Source organism: Pseudophryne corroboree, assembly GCF_028390025.1.
Source record: "Pseudophryne corroboree isolate aPseCor3 chromosome 1 unlocalized genomic scaffold, aPseCor3.hap2 SUPER_1_unloc_3, whole genome shotgun sequence".
NCBI lineage: Eukaryota > Metazoa > Chordata > Amphibia > Anura > Myobatrachidae > Pseudophryne > Pseudophryne corroboree.
The window spans coordinates 521,694-545,143 of NW_026967468.1; the positions used below are offsets into that span (position 1 = coordinate 521,694).

At 39.0% G+C, this 23,450-nt stretch overlaps 1 protein-coding gene across 2 annotated transcripts in view; it reads left to right on the top strand.

The window, feature by feature from the left end:
- Positions 1–4,992: 4,992 nt before the first annotated feature.
- The window catches only part of SLC40A1 (solute carrier family 40 member 1), a 409,668-nt gene continuing 391,210 nt past the window's right edge, over positions 4,993–23,450 (top strand). Inside the window, exon 1 of one of the 2 annotated variants that reach the window (XM_063948677.1) lies at positions 4,993–5,370. In XM_063948677.1, the coding sequence (XP_063804747.1) occupies positions 5,331–5,370 (40 nt within the window). In that variant the 5' untranslated portion in view covers positions 4,993–5,330. The remainder of the gene's footprint in view (positions 5,371–23,450) is intronic. The other variant, XM_063948678.1, reaches the window with a different exon arrangement.

Here is a 23,450-nt window from a genome sequence, read left to right on the forward strand (position 1 = left end):
TCCTGCCGTATAATTACAGTGGTACTGGCGTATATATTTACAGTGATCCTGCCGTATAAATCCAGTGATCCTGCTGTATAATTCCAGTGATCCTGCCGTATAATTCCAGTGATCCTGCCGTATAATTCCAGTGATCCTGCCGTATAAATCCAGTAATCCTGCTGTATAATTCCAGTGATCCTGCCGTATAATTATAGTGATCCTGCCGTATAATTCTAGTAATCCTGCCGTATAATTCTAGTAATCCTGCCGTATAATTCCAGTAATCCCGCTGTATAATTCCAGTAATCCCGCCATATAATTCCAGTAATCCTGCCATATAATTCCAGTAATCCTGCCATATAATTCCAGTGATCCTGCCGTATAATTACAGTAATCCTGCCGTGTAATTCTAGTAATCCTGCCGTATAATTACAGTAATCCCGCCGTATAATTACAGTGGTACTGCCGTATATGTCCAGTATTACTGCCGTATAAATTCAGTGATCCTGCCGTATAATTCCAGTGATCCTGCCGTATGATTCCAGTAATCCTGCCGTATAATTACAGTGGTACTGGCGTATATATTTACAGTGATCCTGCCGTATAAATCCAGTAATCCTGCTGTATAATTCCAGTGATCCTGCCGTATAATTCCAGTGATCCTGCCGTATAATTACAGTGATCCTGCCGTATAAATCCAGTAATCCTGCTGTATAATTCCAGTGATCCTGCCGTATAATTCCAGTGATCCTGACGTATAATTCTAGTAATCCTGCCGTATAATTCTAGTAATCCTGCCGTATAATTCCAGTAATCCCGCTGTATAATTCCAGTAATCCTGCCATATAATTCCAGTAATCCCGCTGTATAATTCCAGTAATCCTGCCATATAATTCCAGTGATCCTGCCGTATAATTACAGTAATCCTGCCGTGTAATTCTAGTAATCCTGCCGTATAATTACAGTAATCCCGCCGTATAATTACAGTGGTACTGCCGTATATGTCCAGTATTACTGCCTTATAAATTCAGTGATCATGCCGTATAATTCCAGTGATCCTGCCGTATGATTCCAGTAATCCTGCCGTATAATTACAGTGGTACTGGCGTATATATTTACAGTGATCCTGCCGTATAAATCCAGTAATCCTGCTGTATAATTCCAGTGACCCTGCCGTATAATTCCAGTGATCCTGCCGTATAATTTCAGTGATCCTGCCGTATAATTACAGTGGTACTGCCGTATAATTCTAGTAATCCTGCCGTATAATTCTAGTAATCCTGCCGTATCATTCCAGTAATCCCGCTGTATAATTCCAGTGATCCTGCCGTATAATTACAGTGATCCTGCCGTATAAATCCAGTAATCCTGCTGTATAATTCCAGTGATCCTGCCGTATAATTCCAGTGATCCTGCCGTATAATTCTAGTAATCCTGCCGTATAATTCTAGTAATCCTGCCGTATAATTCCAGTAATCCCGCTGTATAATTCCAGTAATCTTGCCATATAATTCCAGTGATCCTGCCGTATAATTACAGTAATCCTGCCGTGTAATTCTAGTGATCCTGACGTATAATTACAGTAATCCTGCCGTATAATTACAGTGGTACTGCCGTATATGTCCAGTATTACTGCCGTATAAATTCAGTGATCCTGCCGTATAATTCCAGTGATCCTGCCGTATGATTCCAGTAATCCTGCCGTATAATTACAGTGGTACTGGCGTATATATTTACAGTGATCCTGCCGTATAAATCCAGTAATCCTGCTGTATAATTCTAGTGATCCTGCCGTATAATTCCAGTGATCCTGCCGTATAAATCCAGTAATCCTGCTGTATAATTCCAGTGATCCTGCCGTATAATTACAGTGATCCTGCCGTATAATTCTAGTAATCCTGCCGTATAATTCTAGTAATCCTGCCGTATAATTCCAGTAATCCCGCTGTATAATTCCAGTAATCCTGCTATATAATTCCAGTAATCCCGCTGTATAATTCCAGTAATCCTGCCATATAATTCCAGTGATCCTGCCGTATAATTACAGTAATCCTGCCGTGTAATTCTAGTAATCCTGCCGTATAATTACAGTAATCCCGCCGTATAATTACAGTGGTACTGCCGTATATGTCCAGTATTACTGCCGTATAAATTCAGTGATCATGCCGTATAATTCCAGTGATCCTGCCGTATGATTCCAGTAATCCTGCCGTATAATTACAGTGGTACTGGCGTATATATTTACAGTGATCCTGCCGTATAAATCCAGTAATCCTGCTGTATAATTCCAGTGATCCTGCCGTATAATTCCAGTGATCCTGCCGTATAATTACAGTGATCCTGTCGTATAAATCCAGTAATCCTGCTGTATAATTCCAGTGATCCTGCCGTATAATTCCAGTGATCCTGCCGTATAATTCTAGTAATCCTGCCGTATAATTCTAGTAATCCTGCCGTATAATTCCAGTAATCCCGCTGTATAATTCCAGTAATCCTGCCATATAATTCCAGTAATCCCGCTGTATAATTCCAGTAATCCTGCCATATAATTCCAGTGATCCTGCCGTATAATTACAGTAATCCTGCCGTGTAATTCTAGTAATCCTGCCGTATAATTACAGTAATCCCGCCGTATAATTACAGTGGTACTGCCGTATATGTCCAGTATTACTGCCGTATAAATTCAGTGATCATGCCGTATAATTCCAGTGATCCTGCCGTATGATTCCAGTAATCCTGCCGTATAATTACAGTGGTACTGGCGTATATATTTACAGTGATCCTGCCGTATAAATCCAGTAATCCTGCTGTATAATTCCAGTGATCCTGCCGTATAATTCCAGTGATCCTGCCGTATAATTACAGTGATCCTGCCGTATAAATCCAGTAATCCTGCTGTATAATTCCAGTGATCCTGCCGTATAATTCCAGTGATCCTGCCGTATAATTCTAGTAATCCTGCCGTATAATTCTAGTAATCCTGCCGTATAATTTCAGTAATCCCGCTGTATAATTCCAGTAATCCTGCCATATAATTCCAGTAATCCCGCTGTATAATTCCAGTAATCCTGCCATATAATTCCAGTGATCCTGCCGTATAATTACAGTAATCCTGCCGTGTAATTCTAGTAATCCTGCCGTATAATTACAGTAATCCCGCCGTATAATTACAGTGGTACTGCCGTATATGTCCAGTATTACTGCCTTATAAATTCAGTGATCATGCCGTATAATTCCAGTGATCCTGCCGTATGATTCCAGTAATCCTGCCGTATAATTACAGTGGTACTGGCGTATATATTTACAGTGATCCTGCCGTATAAATCCAGTAATCCTGCTGTATAATTCCAGTGATCCTGCCGTATAATTCCAGTGATCCTGCCGTATAATTACAGTGATCCTGCCGTATAATTACAGTAATCCCGCCGTATAATTACAGTGGTACTGCCGTATAATTCTAGTAATACTGCAGTATAATTCCAGTGATCCTGCCGTATAATTACAGTAATCCTGCCGTGTAATTCTAGTAATCCTGCCGTATAATTACAGTAATCCTGCCGTATAATTACAGTAATCCTGCCGTGTAATTCTAGTAATCCCGCCGTATAATTACAGTGGTACTGCCGTATAATTCTAGTAATACTGCTGTATAATTACAGTGATCCTGCTGTATAATTACAGTGGTACTGCCGTATAATTCTAGTAATACTGCTGTATAATTCCAGTGATCCTGCCGTATAATTCTAGTAATACTGCTGTATAATTCCAGTGATCCTGCCGTATAATTACAGTAATCCTGCCGTGTAATTCTAGTAATCCCGCCGTATAATTACAGTGGTACTGCCGTATAATTCTAGTAATACTGCTGTATAATTCCAGTGATCCTGCTGTATAATTACAGTGAGACTGCGTATAAATCCAGTGATCCTACCGTATAATTACAGTGGTATGGATTACTGAGGCCATAACAACTATGCTTGTGTTAGACGTGTGTCCGGTATCCGCCATTAGTGCAGTGGGACTGCAGTGCCAACCCTAGATGGGACAGGTGTTTTGCCACACGCTTGTGTCGCTTAGCTTAGTCATTGCCCTCTTTTTCATCTTTGCATCATGTGCTGTTTGGGGCCTTTAACCTTTGCCAGCCTGATGAGCATCAGCAACGCTTCTCCTGAGGTCCTCAGATATCTCCTCTGTTCGTGGCATTATACACTTCGTGTTGTGAAAACGCTGTGAGTGTATCTGTCCCCAGCCATGTGGTCACTCACTCGACTAGCATCCCTGCAGTGCGCCCCCTACCGCTCCAGCTCCCAATAGGGGACATCGGTGACTCGCACACAGTAGCCGCTCCGGTCGCCGCTCTCAGTCTGTGTAACTACAGTGGATCCGCTCTAAATAAACGACAGCTCCCAGCAGCAAGGGCTGCACCAGTTTTATTTAGAACTGCTGCACTGTAGTGCAATGCCAGTCACCCGTGATGTGAGTCTACTCCAGGGCCGCGGGTGGCACCCTTTCTCTTTTGGTGCCCCTGGTGAACATGGAGACCTACTGTCTCCAAACTTTGATAAATCTCCCCCTGTGTCTCATGCAGCTGGATGGGTGTCAGCCCTCTGCAGACAGCTCCTAGTGACTCTTTCTCACCACAGCAGCTCCATCAGGTCATCCCTGTCACTTGTCAGGTATTGTGCGCACCATGGACAAAGCAGACACAGCTAGAAGGTTCATAGGCCGGAGGGCTGTCTGCAGTCAGAGTATATCACTATGTGATAGCAGCACACACACAGCCATGCACACAGCCATGCACTGCTACAGGCAGAGGGAAGTCCTGACTGGGCGGCTCTGTATGCAGACCTCTAGCTTCCCATTGGCTCCAGGGCTGGCAGTGTGCACACAATCTCTGCATATATAAGAACAGGCAGAGGGAAGTCCTGACTGGGCGGCTCTGTATGCAGACCTCTAGCTTCCCATTGGCTCCAGGGCTGGCCGTGTGCACACAATCTCTGCATATATAAGAACAGGCAGAGGGAGCAGCTGCAAAAGTCACAACAGCAGCAGCAGCAGCGGAGAAGGAAATCCAAAGAGCTAACACAGAAGGGGACACCAGAGGGGGGTTCTCTGCATTCCCCTGACAGCCTACTTCACACTACGCCATACGGCAATTACTTTCCAACTTCAACTACAGTGATAGTTAAGTTTGGAAAGAAGGAAAAGGAAAATTCAATTTATTTATTTTTTTAATATTTTTTTTACTTTCTCTCTAAATCATTCTATTTCTACTTCTGATCTGAAATCACCCTGGGAACAAATTACATATCTATGCAATAAGGAAACATATCTGTACATTAGAAATTATGTCAAAAGCAATGGATCAAAAAGATACAGGATGTTGTGGTGAGTATATGATTGTATTTCTGTATATTGGAGCTGTAACTGCATTATTAGTTATTCCAATGCTTACTATATACTATAATAGTGACTATATACATCATTACAGCTTTCCAGTGCTTACCATATACAATAATAGTGACTATATACATTATTACAGCTTTCCAGTGCTTACTATATACAATAATAGTGACTGTATACATTATTACAGCATTCCACTGCTTACTATATACTATAATAGTGACTATATACATCATTACAGCTTTCCAGTGCTTACTATATACAATAATAGTGACTGTATACATTATTACAGCATTCCAGTGCTTATATATACAATAATAGTGACTGTATACATTATTACTGCATTCCAGTGCTTATATATACAATAATAGTGACTATATACATTATTACAGCATTCCACTGCTTACTATATACAATAATAGTGACTATATACATTATTACAGCATTCCAGTGCCTACTATATACAATAATAGTGACTATATACATTATTACAGCATTCCACTGCTTACTATATACAATAATAGTGACTATATACATTATTACAGCATTCCAGTGCCTACTATATACAATAATAGTGACTATATACATTATTACAGCATTCCAGTGCTTACTATATACAATAATAGTGACTATATACATTATTACAGCATTCCAGTGCTTATATATACAATAATAGTGATTATATACAATATTACAGCATTCCAGTGCTTACTATATACAATAATAGTGACTATATACAATAATAGTGAGTATATACATTATTACAGCGTTCCAGTGCTTACTATATACAATAATAGTGACGATATACAATAATAGTGACTATATACAATAATAGTGACTATATACAATAATAGTGAGTATATACATTATTACAGCATTCCAGTGCTTACTATATACAATAATAGTGACTATATACAATAATAGTGACTATATACAATAATAGTGAGTATATACATTATTACAGCATTCCAGTGCTTACTATATACAATAATAGTGACTATATACATTATTACAGCGTTCCAGTGCTTACTATATACAATAATAGTGACTATATACAATAATAGTGATTATATACAATATTACAGCATTCCAGTGCTTACTATATACAATAGTGACTATATACAATATTACAGCATTCCAGTGCTTACTATATACAATAATAGTGACTATATACAATATTACAGCATTCCAGTGCTTACTATATACAATAGTGAGTATATACATTATTACAGCATTCCACTGCTTACTATATACAATAATAGTGACTATATACATTATTACAGCATTCCAGTGCTTACCATGTACAATAATAGTGAGTATATACATTATTACAGCATTCCAGTGCTTACCATGTACAATAATAGTAAGTATATACATTATTACAGCATTCCACTGCTTACTATATACAATAATAGTGACTATATACATTATTACAGCTTTCCAGTGCTTACTATATATAATAATAGTGACTATATACATTATTACAGCTTTCCAGTGCTTACTATATACAATAATAGTGACTATATACATTATTACAGCATTCCACTGCTTACTATATACAATAATAGTGACTATATACATTATTACAGCGTTCCAGTGCTTACTATATACAATAATAGTGACTATATACATTATTACAGCTTTCCAGTGCTTACTATATATAATAATAGTGACTATATACATTATTACAGCTTTCCAGTGCTTACTATATACAATAATAGTGACTATATACATTATTACAGCATTCCACTGCTTACTATATACAATAATAGTGACTATATACATTATTACAGCGTTCCAGTGCTTACTATATACAATAATAGTGACTATATACATTATTACAGCATTCCAGTGCTTACTATATACAATAATAGTGACTATATACAATATTACATCATTCCAGTGCTTACTATATACAATAATAGTGACTATATACATTATTACAGCATTCCAGTGCTTATATATACAATAATAGTGATTATATACAATATTACAGCATTCCAGTGCTTACTATATACAATAATAGTGACTATATACAATAATAGTGAGTATATACATTATTACAGCGTTCTAGTGCTTACTATATACAATAATAGTGACTATATACATTATTACAGCGTTCCAGTGCTTACTATATACAATAGTGACTATATACAATATTACAGCATTCCAGTGCTTACTATATACAATAATAGTGACTATATACAATATTACAGCATTCCAGTGCTTACTATATACAATGGTGAGTATATACAATATTACAGCATTCCAGTGCTTACTATATACAATAATAGTGACTATATACTAGTGATGAGCCGGTTTGGTTTCTCGGAAACCGAACCCCCCGAACTTCACCCTTTTTACACGGGTCCGAGCCATACTCGGATTCTCCCGTATGGCTCGGTTAACCCGAGCGCACCCGAACGTTATCATCCCACTGTCGGATTCTCGCGAGATTCGGATTCTATATAAGCAGCCGCACGTCGCCGCCATTTTCACTCGTGCATTGGAAATGTTAGGGAGAGGACGTGGCTGGCGTCCTCTCCGTTATTGTTGAACTTGATTGTGCACTATTGCTTAATTGTGGGGAGGACTGGGGAGCAGCTGTATAATATAGGAGGAGTACAGTGCAGAGTTTTGCTGACAGTGACCACCAGTATACGTTGTCTGCCTGAAAAACACTCCATATCTGTGCTCAGTGTGCTGCATATATCTGTGCTCACACTGCTTTATTGTGGGGACTGGGGACCAGCAGTATTATATAGTAGGAGTACAGTGCAGAGTTTTGCTGACAGTGACCACCAGTTTTATCCGTTCTCTGCCTGAAAAAAACGCTCCTTATCTGTGCTCAGTGTGCTGCATATATCTGTGCTCACACTGCTTTATTGTGGGGACTGGGGAGCAGCAGTATTATATAGGAGGAGTACAGTGCAGAGTTTTGCTGACAGTGACCACCAGTATACGTTGTCTGCCTGAAAAACACTCCATATCTGTGCTCGGTGTGCTGCTTTATTGTGGGGACTGGGGAACACCAGTATAATATTATATAGGAGGAGTACAGTGCAGAGTTTTGCTGATCAGTGACCACCAGTTTTATCCATTCTCTGCCTGAAAAAAACGCAACTTATCTTTGCTCAGTGTGCTGCATATATCTGTGCTCACACTGCTTTATTGTGGGGACTGGGGAGCAGCAGTATTATATAGGAGGAGTACAGTGCAGAGTTTTGCTGACAGTGACCACCAGTATACGTTGTCTGCCTGAAAAACACTCCATATCTGTGCTCAGTGTGCTGCTTTATTGTGGGGACTGGGGAGTCGGGACCACCAGTATAATATTATATAGGAGGAGTACAGTGCAGAGTTTTGCTGACACAGTGACCACCAGTATATATAGCAGTACGGTACGGAAGGCCACTGCTGTACCTACCTCTGTGTCGTCATTAAGTATACTATCCATCTACATTCTATACCTGTGGTGCATTTTAGTTTTGCAGTTTGCTGACACAGTGACCACCAGTATATATAGCAGTACGGTACGGAAGGCCACTGCTGTACCTACCTCTGTGTCGTCATTAAGTATACTATCCATCTACATTCTATACCTGTGGTGCATTTTAGTTTTGCAGTTTGCTGACACAGTGACCACCAGTATATATAGCAGTACGGTACGGAAGGCCACTGCTGTACCTACCTCTGTGTCGTCATTAAGTATACTATCCATCTACATTCTATACCTGTGGTGCATTTTAGTTTTGCAGTTTGCTGACACAGTGACCACCAGTATATATAGCAGTATGGTACGGAAGGCCACTGCTGTATCTACCTCTGTGTCGTCATTAAGTATACTATCCATCTACATTCTATACCTGTGGTGCATTTTAGTTTTGCAGTTTGCTGACACAGTGATCACCAGTATATATAGCAGTACGGTACGGAAGGCCACTGCTGTACCTACCTCTGTGTCGTCATTAAGTATACTATCCATCTACATTCTATACCTGTGGTGCATTTTAGTTTTGCAGTTTGCTGACACAGTGACCACCAGTATATATAGCAGTACGGTACGGAAGGCCACTGCTGTACCTACCTCTGTGTCGTCATTAAGTATACTATCCATCTACATTCTATACCTGTGGTGCATTTTAGTTTTGCAGTTTGCTGACACAGTGACCACCAGTATATATAGCAGTACGGTACGGAAGGCCACTGCTGTACCTACCTCTGTGTCGTCATTAAGTATACTATCCATCTACATTCTATACCTGTGGTGCATTTTAGTTTTGCAGTTTGCTGACACAGTGACCACCAGTATATATAGCAGTACGGTACGGAAGGCCACTGCTGTATCTACCTCTGTGTCGTCATTAAGTATACTATCCATCTACATTCTATACCTGTGGTGCATTTTAGTTTTGCAGTTTGCTGACACAGTGACCACCAGTATATATAGCAGTACGGTACGGAAGGCCACTGCTGTACCTACCTCTGTGTCGTCATTAAGTATACTATCCATCTACATTCTATGCCTGTGGTGCATTTTTGTGGTGCGCAGTATATATAGTAGTAGGCCATTGCTATTGATAGTACTGGCATATAATTCCACACATTAAAAAATGGAGAACAAAAATGTGGAGGTTAAAATAGGGAAAGATCAAGATCCACTTCCACCTCGTGCTGAAGCTGCTGCCACTAGTCATGGCCGAGACGATGAAATGCCATCAACGTCGTATGCCAAGGCCGATGCCCAATGTCATAGTAGAGAGCATGTAAAATCCAAAAAACAAAAGTTCAGTAAAATGACCCAAAAATCAAAATTGAAAGCGTCTGATGCGAAGCGTAAACTTGCCATTTACGACACGGAGTGGCAAGGAACGGCTGAGGCCCTGGCCTATGTTCATGGCTAGTGGTTCAGATTCACATGAGGATGGAAGCACTTATCCTCTCGCAAGAAAAATGAAAAGACTTAAGCTGGCAAAAGCACAGCAAAGAACTGTACGTTCTTCTAAATCACAAATCCCCAAGGAGAGTCCAATTGTGTCGGTTGCGATGCCTGACCTTCCCAACACTGGACGGGAAGAGCTTGCGCCTTCCACCATTTGCACGCCCCCTGCAAGTGCTGGAAGGAGCACCCGCAGTCCAGTTCCTGATAGTCAAATTGAAGATGTCACTGTTGAAGTACACCAGGATGAGGATATGGGTGTTGCTGGCGCTGGGGAGGAAATTGACAAGGAGGATTCTGATGGTGAGGTGGTTTGTTTAAGTCAGGCACCCGGGGAGACACCTGTTGTCCGTGGGACGAATATGGCCATTGACATGCCTGGTCGTAATACAAAAAAAATCAGCTCTTCGGTGTGGAATTATTTCAACACAAATGCGGACAACAGGTCAAGCCGTGTGTTGCCTTTGTCAAGCTGTAATAAGTAGGGGTAAGGACGTTAACCACCTCGGAACATCCTTCCTTATATGTCACCTGCAGCGCATTGTCAGTGACAAGTTCAAAAACTTTGGATGACAGCGGAAGCAGTCCACTGACCACTAAATCCCTTCCTCTTATAACCAAGCTCCTGCAAACCACACCACCAACTCCCTCAGTGTCAATTTCCTCCTTACCCAGGAAAGCCAATAGTCCTGCAGGCCATGTCACTGGCAAGTCTGACGAGTCCTCTCCTGCCTGGGATTCCTCCGATGCATCCTTGAGTGTAACGCCTACTGCTGCTGGCGCTGCTGTTGTTGCTGCTGGGAGTCGATCGTCATCCCAGAGGGGAAGTCGGAAGACCACTTGTACTACTTCCAGTAAGCAATTGACTGTCCAACAGTCCTCTGCGAGGAAGATGAAATATCACAGCAGTCATCCTGCTGCAAAGCAGATAACTCAGGCCTTGGCAGCCTGGGCGGTGAGAAACGTGGTTCCGGTATCCACCGTTAATTCAGAGGCAACTAGAGACTTGATTGAAGTACTGTGTCCCCGGTACCAAATACCATCTAGGTTCCATTTCTCTAGGCAGACGATACCAAAAATGTACACAGACCTCAGAAAAAGAGTCACCAGTGTCCTAAAAAATGCAGTTGTACCCAATGCCCACTTAACCACGGACATGTGGACAAATGGAGCAGGGCAGACTCAGGACTATATGACTGTGACAGCCCACTGGGCAGATGTATTGCCTCCCGCAGCAAGAACAGCAGCGGCGGCACCAGTAGCAGCATCTTGCAAACGCCAACTCGTTCCTAGGCAGGCTACGCTTTGTATCACCGCTTTCCAGAAGAGGCACACAGCTGACAACCTCTTACATAAACTGAGGAAGATCATCGCAGAATGGCTTACCCCAATTGGACTCTCCTGGGGATATGTGACATCGGACAACGCCAGCAATATTGTGCGTGCATTACATCTGGGCAAATTCCAGCACGTCCCATGTTTTGCACATACATTGAATTTGGTGGTGCAGAATTATTTAAAAAACGACAGGGGCGTGCAAGAGATGCTGTCGGTGGCCCGAAGAATTGCGGGCCACTTTCGGCATTCAGCCACCGCGTACAGAAGACTGGAGCACCACCAAACAACCCTGAACCTGCCCTGCCATCATCTGAAGCAAGAGGTGGTAACGAGGTGGAATTCAACCCTCTATATGCTTCAGAGGATGGAGGAGCAGCAAAAGGCCATTCAAGCCTATACATCTGGCCATGATATAGGCAAAGGAGGGGGAATGCACCTGACTCAAGCGCAGTGGAGAATGATTTCAACGTTGTGCAAGGTTCTGCAACCCTTTGAACTTGCCACACGTGAAGTCAGTTCAGACACTGCCAGCCTGAGTCAGGTCATTCCCCTCATCAGGCTTTTGCAGAAGAAGCTGGAGACATTGAAGGAGGAGCTAAAACAGAGCGATTCCGCTAGGCATGTGGGACTTGTGGATGGAGCCCTTAATTCGCTTAACCAGGATTCACGGGTGGTCAATCTGTTGAAATCAGAGCACTACATTTTGGCCACCGTGCTCGATCCTAGATTTAAAACCTACGTTGGATCTCTCTTTCCGGCAGACACAAGTCTGCAGAGGTTCAAAGACCTGCTGGTGAGAAAATTGTCAAGTCAAGCGGAACGTGACCCGTCAACATCTCCTACTTCACATTCTTCCGCAACTGGGGGTGCGAGGAAAAGGCTAAGAATTCCGAGCCCACCCGCTGGCGGTGATGCAGGTCAGTCTGGAGCGAGTGCTGACATCTGGTCCGGACTGAAGGACCTGCCAACGATTACTGACATGTCGTCTACTGTCACTGCATATGATTCTCTCACTATTGAAAGAATGGTGGAGGATTATATGAGTGACCGCATCCAAGTAGGCACGTCAGACAGTCCGTACGTATACTGGCAGGAAAAAGAGGCAATTTGAAGGCCCTTGCACAAACTGGCTTTACTCTACCTAAGTTGCCCTCCCTCCAGTGTGTACTCCGAAAGAGTGTTTAGTGCAGCCTCTCACCTTGTCAACAATCGGCGTACGAGGTTACTTCCAGAAAATGTGGAGAAGATGATGTTCATCAAAATTAATTATAATCAATTCCTCCGTGGAGACATTCACCAGCAATTGCCTCCAGAAAGTACACAGGGATCTGAGATGGTGGATTCCAGTGGGGACGAATTAATAATCTGTGAGGAGGGGGATGTACACATTGAAAGGGGTGAGGAATCGGATGATGAGGAGGAGGTGGACATCTTGCCTCTGTAGAGCCAGTTTGTGCAAGGAGAGATTGATTGCTTCTTTTTTGGTGGGGGCCCAAACCAACCAGTCATTTCAGTCACAGTCATGTGGCAAACCCTGTCGCTGAAATGATGGGTTCGTTAAAGTGTGCATGTCCTGTTTATACAACATAAGGGTGGGTGGGAGGGCCCAAGGACAATTCCATCTTGCACCTCTTTTCTTTCATTTATCTTTGCATCATGTGCTGTTTGGGGACAATTTTTTTGAAGTGCCATCCTGTCTGACACTGCAGTGCCACTCCTAGATGGGCCAGGTGTTTGTGTCGGCCACTTGTGTCGCTTAGCTTAGTCACACAGCGACCTTGGTGCGCCTCTTTTTTTCTTTGCATCATGTGTTGTTTGGGGCAATTTTTTTGAAGTGCCATCCTGTCTGACACTGCAGTGCCACTCCTAGATGGGCCAGGTGTTTGTGTCGGCCACTTGTGTCGCTTAGCTTAGTCACACAGCGACCTTGGTGCGCCTCTTTTTTTCTTTGCATCATGTGCTGTTTGGGGACAATTTTTTTGAAGTGCCATCCTGTCTGACACTGCAGTGCCACTCCTAGATGGGCCAGGTGTTTGTGTCGGCCACTTGTGTCGCTTAGCTTAGTCACACAGCGACCTTCGTGCGCCTCTTTTTTTCTTTGCATCATGTGCTGTTTGGGGACAATTTTTTTGAAGTGCCATCCTGTCTGACACTGCAGTGCCACTCCTAGATGGGACAGGTGTTTGTGTCGGCCACTTGTGTCGCTTAGCTTAGTCACACAGCGGCCTTGGTGCGCCTCTTTTTTTCTTTGCATCATGTGCTGTTTTGGGACAATTTTTTTGAAGTGTCATCCTGTCTGACACTGCAGTGCCACTCCTAGATGGGCCAGGTGTTTGTGTCGGCCACTTGTGTCGCTTAGCTTAGCCATCCAGCGACCTTGGTGCAAATTTTAGGACTAAAAATAATATTGTGAGGTGTGAGGTGTTCAGAATAGACTGGAAATGAGTGTAAATTATGGTAATTGAGGTTAATAATACTATGGGATCAAAATGACCCCCAAATTCTATGATTTAAGCTGTTTTTTAGGTTTTTTTGAAAAAAACACCCGAATCCAAAACACACCCGAATCCGACAAAAAATTTTTGGTGAGGTTTTGCCAAAACGCGTCCGAATCCAAAACACGGCCGCAGAACCGAATCCAAAACCAAAACACAAAACCAGAAAAATGTCCGGTGTACATCACTACTATATACACAATATTACAGCATTCCAGTGCTTACTATATACAATAATAGTGATTATATACAATATTACAGCATTCCAGTGCTTACTATATACAATAGTGAGTATATACAAATATTACAGTGTTCCAGTGCTTACTATATACAATAATAGTGAGTATATACAATATTACAGCATTCCAGTGCTTACTATATACAATAATAGTGACTATATACAATAATAGTGACTATATACAATATTACAGCGTTCCAGTGCTTACTATATACAATAATAGTGACTTTATACATTATTACAGCATTCCAGTGCTTACTATATACAATAATAGTGAGTATATACGATATATTACAGCATTCCAGTGCTTACTATATACAATAATAGTGACTATATACATTATTACAGCATTCCAGTGCTTACTATATACAATAATAGTGAGTATATACATTATTACAGCATTCCAGTGCTTACCATATACAATAATAGTGACTATATACAATATTACAGCATTCCAGTGCTTACCATATACAATAATAGTGACTGTATACATTATTACAGCTTTCCAGTGCTTACTATATACAATAATAGTGACTATATACATTATTACAGCATTCCAGTGCTTATATATACAATAATAGTGACTATATACATTATTACAGCATTCCAGTGCTTACTATATACAATAATAGTGACTGTATACATTATTACAGCATTCCAGTGCTTACTATATACAATAATAGTGACTATATACATTATTACAGCATTCCAGTGCTTACTATATACAATAATAGTGACTATATACATTATTACAGCATTCCAGTGCTTACTATATACAATAATAGTGACTGTATACATTATTACAGCATTCCAGTGCTTACTATATACAATAATAGTGACTATATACATTATTACAGCATTCCAGTGCTTACTATATACAATAATAGTGACTGTATACATTATTACAGCTTTCCAGTGCTTACTATATACAATAATAGTGACTGTATACATTATTACAGCATTCCAGTGCTTACTATATACAATAATAGTGACTGTATACATTATTACAGCTTTCCAGTGCCTACTATATACAATAATAGTGACTGTATACATTATTACAGCATTCCAGTGCTTACTATATACAATAATAGTGACTATATACATTATTACAGCATTCCAGTGCTTATATATACAATAATAGTGACTATATACATTATTACAGCTTTCCAGTGCTTACTATAATAATATTGACTATATACATTATTACAGCGTTCCAGTGCTTACTATATACAATAATAGTGACTATATACATTATTACAGCTTTCCAGTGCTTACTATATACAATAATAGTGACTATATACATTATTACAGCTTTCCAGTGCTTATATATACAATAATAGTGATTATATACAATATTACTGCATTCCAGTGCTTACCATTTACAATAATAGTGAGTTCATACATTATTACAGCATTCCAGTGCTTTCCATATACAATAATAGTGACTATATACAATATTACAGCATTCTACTGCTTACCATATACAATAATAGTGACTGTATACATTATTACAGCATTCCAGTGCTTATATATACAATAATAGTGATTATATACATTATTACAGCATTCCAGTGCTTACTATATACAATAATAGTGACTATATACATTATTACAGCATTCCAGTGCTTACTATATACAATAATAGTGACTGTATACATTATTACAGCTTTCCAGTGCTTACTATATACAATAATAGTGATTATATACAATATTACAGCATTCCAGTGCTTACTATATACAATAATAGTGACTGTATACATTATTACAGCTTTCCAGTGCTTACTATATACAATAATAGTGATTATATACAATATTACAGCTTTCCAGTGCTTACTATATACAATAATAGTGATTATATACAATATTACAGCATTCCAGTGCTTACTATATACAATAATAGTGATTATATACATTGTTACAGCATTCCAGTGCTTACTATATACAATAATAGTGACTGTATACATTATTACAGCTTTCCAGTGCTTACTATATACAATAATAGTGATTATATACAATATTACAGCATTCCAGTGCTTACTATATACAATAATAGTGACTGTATACATTATTACAGCTTTCCAGTGCTTACTATATACAATAATAGTGACTGTATACATTATTACAGCATTCCAGTGCTTACTATATACAATAATAGTGACTATATACAATATTATAGCATTCCAGTGCTTACTATATACAATAATAGTGACTGTATACATTATTACAGCTTTCCAGTGCTTACTATATACAATAATAGTGACTGTATACATTATTACAGCATTCCAGTGCTTACTATATACAATAATAGTGACTATATACAATATTACAGCATTCCAGTGCTTACTATATACAATAATAGTGACTGTATACATTATTACAGCATTCCAGTGCTTACTATATACAATAATAGTGACTGTATACATTATTACAGCTTTCCAGTGCTTACTATATACAATAATAGTGACTGTATACATTATTACAGCATTCCAGTGCTTACTATATACAATAATAGTGACTATATACAATATTATAGCATTCCAGTGCTTACTATATACAATAATAGTGACTGTATACATTATTACAGCTTTCCAGTGCTTACTATATACAATAATAGTGACTGTATACATTATTACAGCATTCCAGTGCTTACTATATACAATAATAGTGACTATATACAATATTACAGCATTCCAGTGCTTACTATATACAATAATAGTGACTGTATACATTATTACAGCATTCCAGTGCTTACTATATACAATAATAGTGACTGTATACATTATTACAGCTTTCCAGTGCTTACTATATACAAGAATAGTGACTATATACAATATTACAGCATTCCAGTGCTTACCATATACAATAATAGTGAGTATATACATTATTACAGCATTCCAGTGCTTACTATATACAATAATAGTGACTATATACATTATTACAGCTTTCCAGTGCTTACTATATACAATAAAAGTGACTATATACATTATTACAGCATTCCAGTGCTTACTATATATAATAATAGTGACTATATACATTATTACAGCGTTCCAGTGCTTACTATATACAATAATAGTGATTATATACAATATTACTGCATTCCAGTGCTTACCATTTACAATAATAGTGAGTTTATACATTATTACAGCATTCCAGTGCTTATATATACAATAATAGTGACTATATACAATATTACAGCATTCTACTGCTTACCATATACAATAATAGTGAGTATATACATTATTACAGCTTTCCAGTGCTTACTATATACAAGAATAGTGACTATATACAATATTACAGCATTCCAGTGCTTACCATATACAATAATAGTGAGTATATACATTATTACAGCATTCCAGTGCTTACTATATACAATAATAGTGAGTATATACATTATTACAGCGTTCCAGTGCTTACTATATACAATAATAGTGATTATATACAATATTACTGCATTCCAGTGCTTACCATTTACAATAATAGTGAGTTTATACATTATTACAGCATTCCAGTGCTTACCATATACAATAATAGTGACTATATACAATATTACAGCATTCTACTGCTTACCATATACAATAATAGTGAGTATATACATTATTACAGCATTCCAGTGCTTACCATTTACAATAATAGTGAGTATATACATTATTACAGCATTCCAGTGCTTACTATATACAATAATAGTGAGTATATACAATATTACAGCGTCCCAGTGCTTACTATATACAATAATAGTGACTATATACAATACTACAGCGTTCCAGTGCTTACTATATACAATAATAGTGACTATATACATTATTACAGCGTTCCAGTGCTTACTATATACAATAATAGTGATTATATACAATATTACTGCATTCCAGTGCTTACCATTTACAATAATAGTGAGTTTATACATTATTACAGCATTCCAGTGCTTACCATATACAATAATAGTGACTATATACAATATTACAGCATTCTACTGCTTACCATATACAATAATAGTGAGTATATACATTGTTACAGCATTCCAGTGCTTACTATATACAATAATAGTGAGTATATACAATATTACAGCATTCCAGTGCTTACCATGTACAATAATAGTGAGTATATACAATATTACAGCATTCTACTGCTTACCATGTACAATAATAGTGAGTATATACATTATTACAGCATTCCAGTGCTTACCATATACAATAATAGTGACTGTATACAATATTACAGCATTCCAGTGCTTACCATGTACAATAATAGTGACTGTATACAATATTACAGCATTCCAGTGCTTACCATGTACAATAATAGTGAGTATATACATTATTTCAGCATTCCAGTGCTTACCATGTAAAATAATAGTGAGTATATACATTATTACAGCATTCCAGTGCTTACCATGTACAATAATAGTGAGTATATACATTATTACAGCATTCTATACTACAGCATACTATATACAATAATAGTGAGTATATACATTATTACAGCATTCTATACTACAGCATACTATATACAATAATAGTGAGTATATACATTATTACAGCATTCTATACTACAGCATACTATATACAATAATAGTGAGTATATACATTTACTAACCATCTGTGAAATACTTATTACAGCATTCTAGTGCTTACTATATAAAATAATAGTGAGTATATACATTTACTAACCATCTGTGAAATACTTATTACTGCATTCTAGTGCTTACTATATACAATAATAGTGACTATATACAATATTACAGCATTCTACTGCTTACCATATACAATAATAGTGACTATATACAATATTACAGCATTCCAGTGCTTACCATGTACAATAATAGTGAGTATATACATTATTACAGCATTCCAGTGCTTACCATCTACAATAATAGTGAGTATATACATTATTACAGGATTCCAGTGCTTACCATGTAAAATAATAGTGAGTATATACATTATTACAGCATTCCAGTGCTTGCCATGTACAATAATAGTGAGTATATACATTATTACAGCATTTTATACTACAGCATACTATATACAATAATAGTGAGTATATACATTATTACAGCGTTCCAGTGCTTACCATATACAATAATAGTGACTATATACAATATTACAGCATTCCAGTGCTTACTATATACAATAATAGTGAGTATATACATTTACTAACCATCTGTGAAATACTTATTACAGCATTCTAGTGCTTACTATATACAATAATAGTGACTATATACAATATTACAGCATTCTACTGCTTACCATATACAATAATAGTGACTATATACAATATTACAGCATTCCAGTGCTTACCATGTACAATAATAGTGACTGTATACAATATTACAGCATTCCAGTGCTTACCATCTACAATAATAGTGAGTATATACATTATTACAGCATTCCAGTGCTTACCATGTACAATAATAGTGAGTATATACATTATTACAGCATTCTATACTGCAGCATACTATATACAATAATAGTGAGTATATACATTATTACATCATTCTATACTACAGCATACTATATACAATAATAGTGAGTATATACATTATTACAGCATTCTATACTGCAGCATACTATATACAATAATAGTGAGTATATACATTTACTAACCATCTGTGAAATACTTATTACAGCATTCTAGTGCTTACTATATACAATAATAGTGACTATATACAATAATAGTGACTGTATACAATATTACAGCATTCCAGTGTTTACTATATACAATAATAGTGACTATATACATTATTACAGCGTTCCAGTGCTTACCATATACAATAATAGTGACTATATACAATATTACAGCATTCCAGTGCTTACTATATACAATAATAGTGAGTATATACAATATTACAGCATTCCAGTGCTTACTATATACAATAATAGTGACTATATACATTATTACAGCGTTCCAGTGCTTACTATATACAATAATAGTGGCTGTATACATTATTACAGCATTCTACTGCTTACTATATACAATAATAGTGACTGTATACATTATTACAGCTTTCCAGTGCTTACTATATACAATAATAGTGACTATATACATTATTACAGCATTCCAGTGCTTACTATATACAATAATAGTGACTGTATACATTATTACAGCATTCCAGTGCTTACTATATACAATAATAGTGACTGTATACAATATTACAGCATTCCAGTGCTTACTGTATACAATAATAGTGACTGTATACAATATTACAGCATTCCAGTGCTTACTATATACAATAATAGTGACTGTATACAATATTACAGCATTCCAGTGCTTACTATATACAATAATAGTGACTGTATACATTATTACAGCTTTCCAGTGCTTACTATATACAATAATAGTGACTGTATACATTATTACAGCTTTCCAGTGCTTACTATATACAATAATAGTGACTATATACATTATTACAGCATTCCAGTGCTTACTATATACAATAATAGTGACTGTATACATTATTACAGCATTCCAGTGCTTACTATATACAATAATAGTGACTGTATACATTATTACAGCTTTCCAGTGCTTACTATATACAATAATAGTGATTATATACATTATTACAGCATTCCAGTGCTTACTATATACAATAATAGTGACTGTATACTAGAGATGAGCGCCGGAAATTTTTCGGGTTTTGTGTTTTGGTTTTGGGTTCGGTTCCGCGGCCGTGTTTTGGGTTCGACCGCGTTTTGGCAAAACCTCACCGAATTTTTTTTGTCGGATTCGGGTGTGTTTTGGATTCGGGTGTTTTTTTCAAAAAACCCTAAAAAACAGCTTAAATCATAGAATTTGGGGGTAATTTTGATCCCAAAGTATTATTAACCTCAAAAAACATAATTTACACTCATTTTCAGCCTATTCTGAACACATCACACCTCACAATATTATTTTTAGTCCTAAAATTTGCACCGAGGTCGCTGTGTGAGTAAGATAAGCGACCCTAGTGGCCGACACAAACACCGGGCCCATCTAGGAGTGGCACTGCAGTGTCACGCAGGATGTCCCTTCCAAAAAACCCTCCCCAAACAGCACGACGCAAAGAAAAAAAGAGGCGCAATGAGGTAGCTGTGTGAGTAAGATTAGCGACCCTAGTGGCCGACACAAACACCGGGCCCATCTAGGAGTGGCACTGCAGTGTCACGCAGGATGTCCCTTCCAAAAAACCCTCCCCAAACAGCACATGACGCAAAGAAAAAAAGAGGCGCAATGAGGTAGCTGACTGTGTGAGAAAGATAAGCGACCCTAGTGGCCGACACAAACACCGGGCCCATCTAGGAGTGGCACTGCAGTGTCACGCAGGATGTCCCTTCCAAAAAACCCTCCCCAAACAGCACATGACGCAAAGAAAAAAAGAGGCGCAATGAGGTAGCTGACTGTGTGAGAAAGATAAGCGACCCTAGTGGCCGACACAAACACCGGGCCCATCTAGGAGTGGCACTGCAGTGTCACGCAGGATGTCCCTTCCAAAAAAACCTCCCCAAACAGCACATGACGCAAAGAAAAAAAGAGGCGCAATGAGGTAGCTGTGTGAGTAAGATTAGCGACCCTAGTGGCCGACACAAACACCGGGCCCATCTAGGAGTGGCACTGCAGTGTCACGCAGGATGTCCCTTCCAAAAAACCCTCCCCAAACAGCACATGACGCAAAGAAAAAAAGAGGCGCAATGAGGTAGCTGACTGTGTGAGAAAGATAAGCGACCCTAGTGGCCGACACAAACACCGGGCCCATCTAGGAGTGGCACTGCAGTGTCACGCAGGATGTCCCTTCCAAAAAACCCTCCCCAAACAGCACATGACGCAAAGAAAAAAAGAGGCGCAATGAGGTAGCTGTGTGAGAAAGATAAGCGACCCTAGTGGCCGACACAAACACCGGGCCCATCTAGGAGTGGCACTGCAGTGTCACGCAGGATGTCCCTTCCAAAAAACCCTCCCCAAACAGCACATGACGCAAAGAAAAATAAAAGAAAAAAGAGGTGCAAGATGGAATTGTCCTTGGGCCCTTCCCACCCACCCTTATGTTGTATAAACAAAACAGGACATGCACACTTTAACCAACCCATAATTTCAGTGACAGGGTCTGCCACACGACTGTGACTGAAATGACGGGTTGGTTTGGACCCCCACCAAAAAAGAAGCAATTAATCTCTCCTTGCACAAACTGGCTCTACAGAGGCAAGATGTCCACCTCATCATCATCCTCCGATATATCACCGTGTACATCCCCCTCCTCACAGATTATCAATTCGTCCCCACTGGAATCCACCATGTCAGCTCCCTGTGTACTTTGTGGAGGCAATTGTTGCTGGTCAATGTCTCCGCGGAGGAATTGATTATAATTCATTTTAATGAACATCATCTTCTCCACATTTTCTGGATGTAACCTCGTACGCCGATTGCTGACAAGGTGAGCGGCGGCACTAAACACTCTTTCGGAGTACACACTTGTGGGAGGGCAACTTAGGTAGAATAAAGCCAGTTTGTGCAAGGGCCTCCAAATTGCCTCTTTTTCCTGCCAGTATAAGTACGGACTGTGTGACGTGCCTACTTGGATGCGGTCACTCATATAATCCTCCACCATTCTATCAATGGTGATAGAATCATATGCAGTGACAGTAGACGACATGTCCGTAATGGTTGTCAGGTCCTTCAGTCCGGACCAGATGTCAGCATCAGCAGTCGCTCCAGACTGCCCTGCATCACCGCCAGCGGGTGGGCTCGGAATTCTGAGCCTTTTCCTCGCACCCCCAGTTGCGGGAGAATGTGAAGGAGGAGATGTTGACAGGTCGCGTTCCGCTTGACTTGACAATTTTCTCACCAGCAGGTCTTTGAAACCCAGCAGACTTGTGTGCGCCGGAAAGAGAGATCCAAGGTAGGTTTTAAATCTAGGATCGAGCACGGTGGCCAAAATGTAGTGCTCTGATTTCAACAGATTGACCACCCGTGAATCCTTGTTAAGCGAATTAAGGGCTCCATCCACAAGTCCCACATGCCTAGCGGAATCGCTCTGTCTTAGCTCCTCCTTCAATGTCTCCAGCTTCTTCTGCAAAAGCCTGATGAGGGGAAT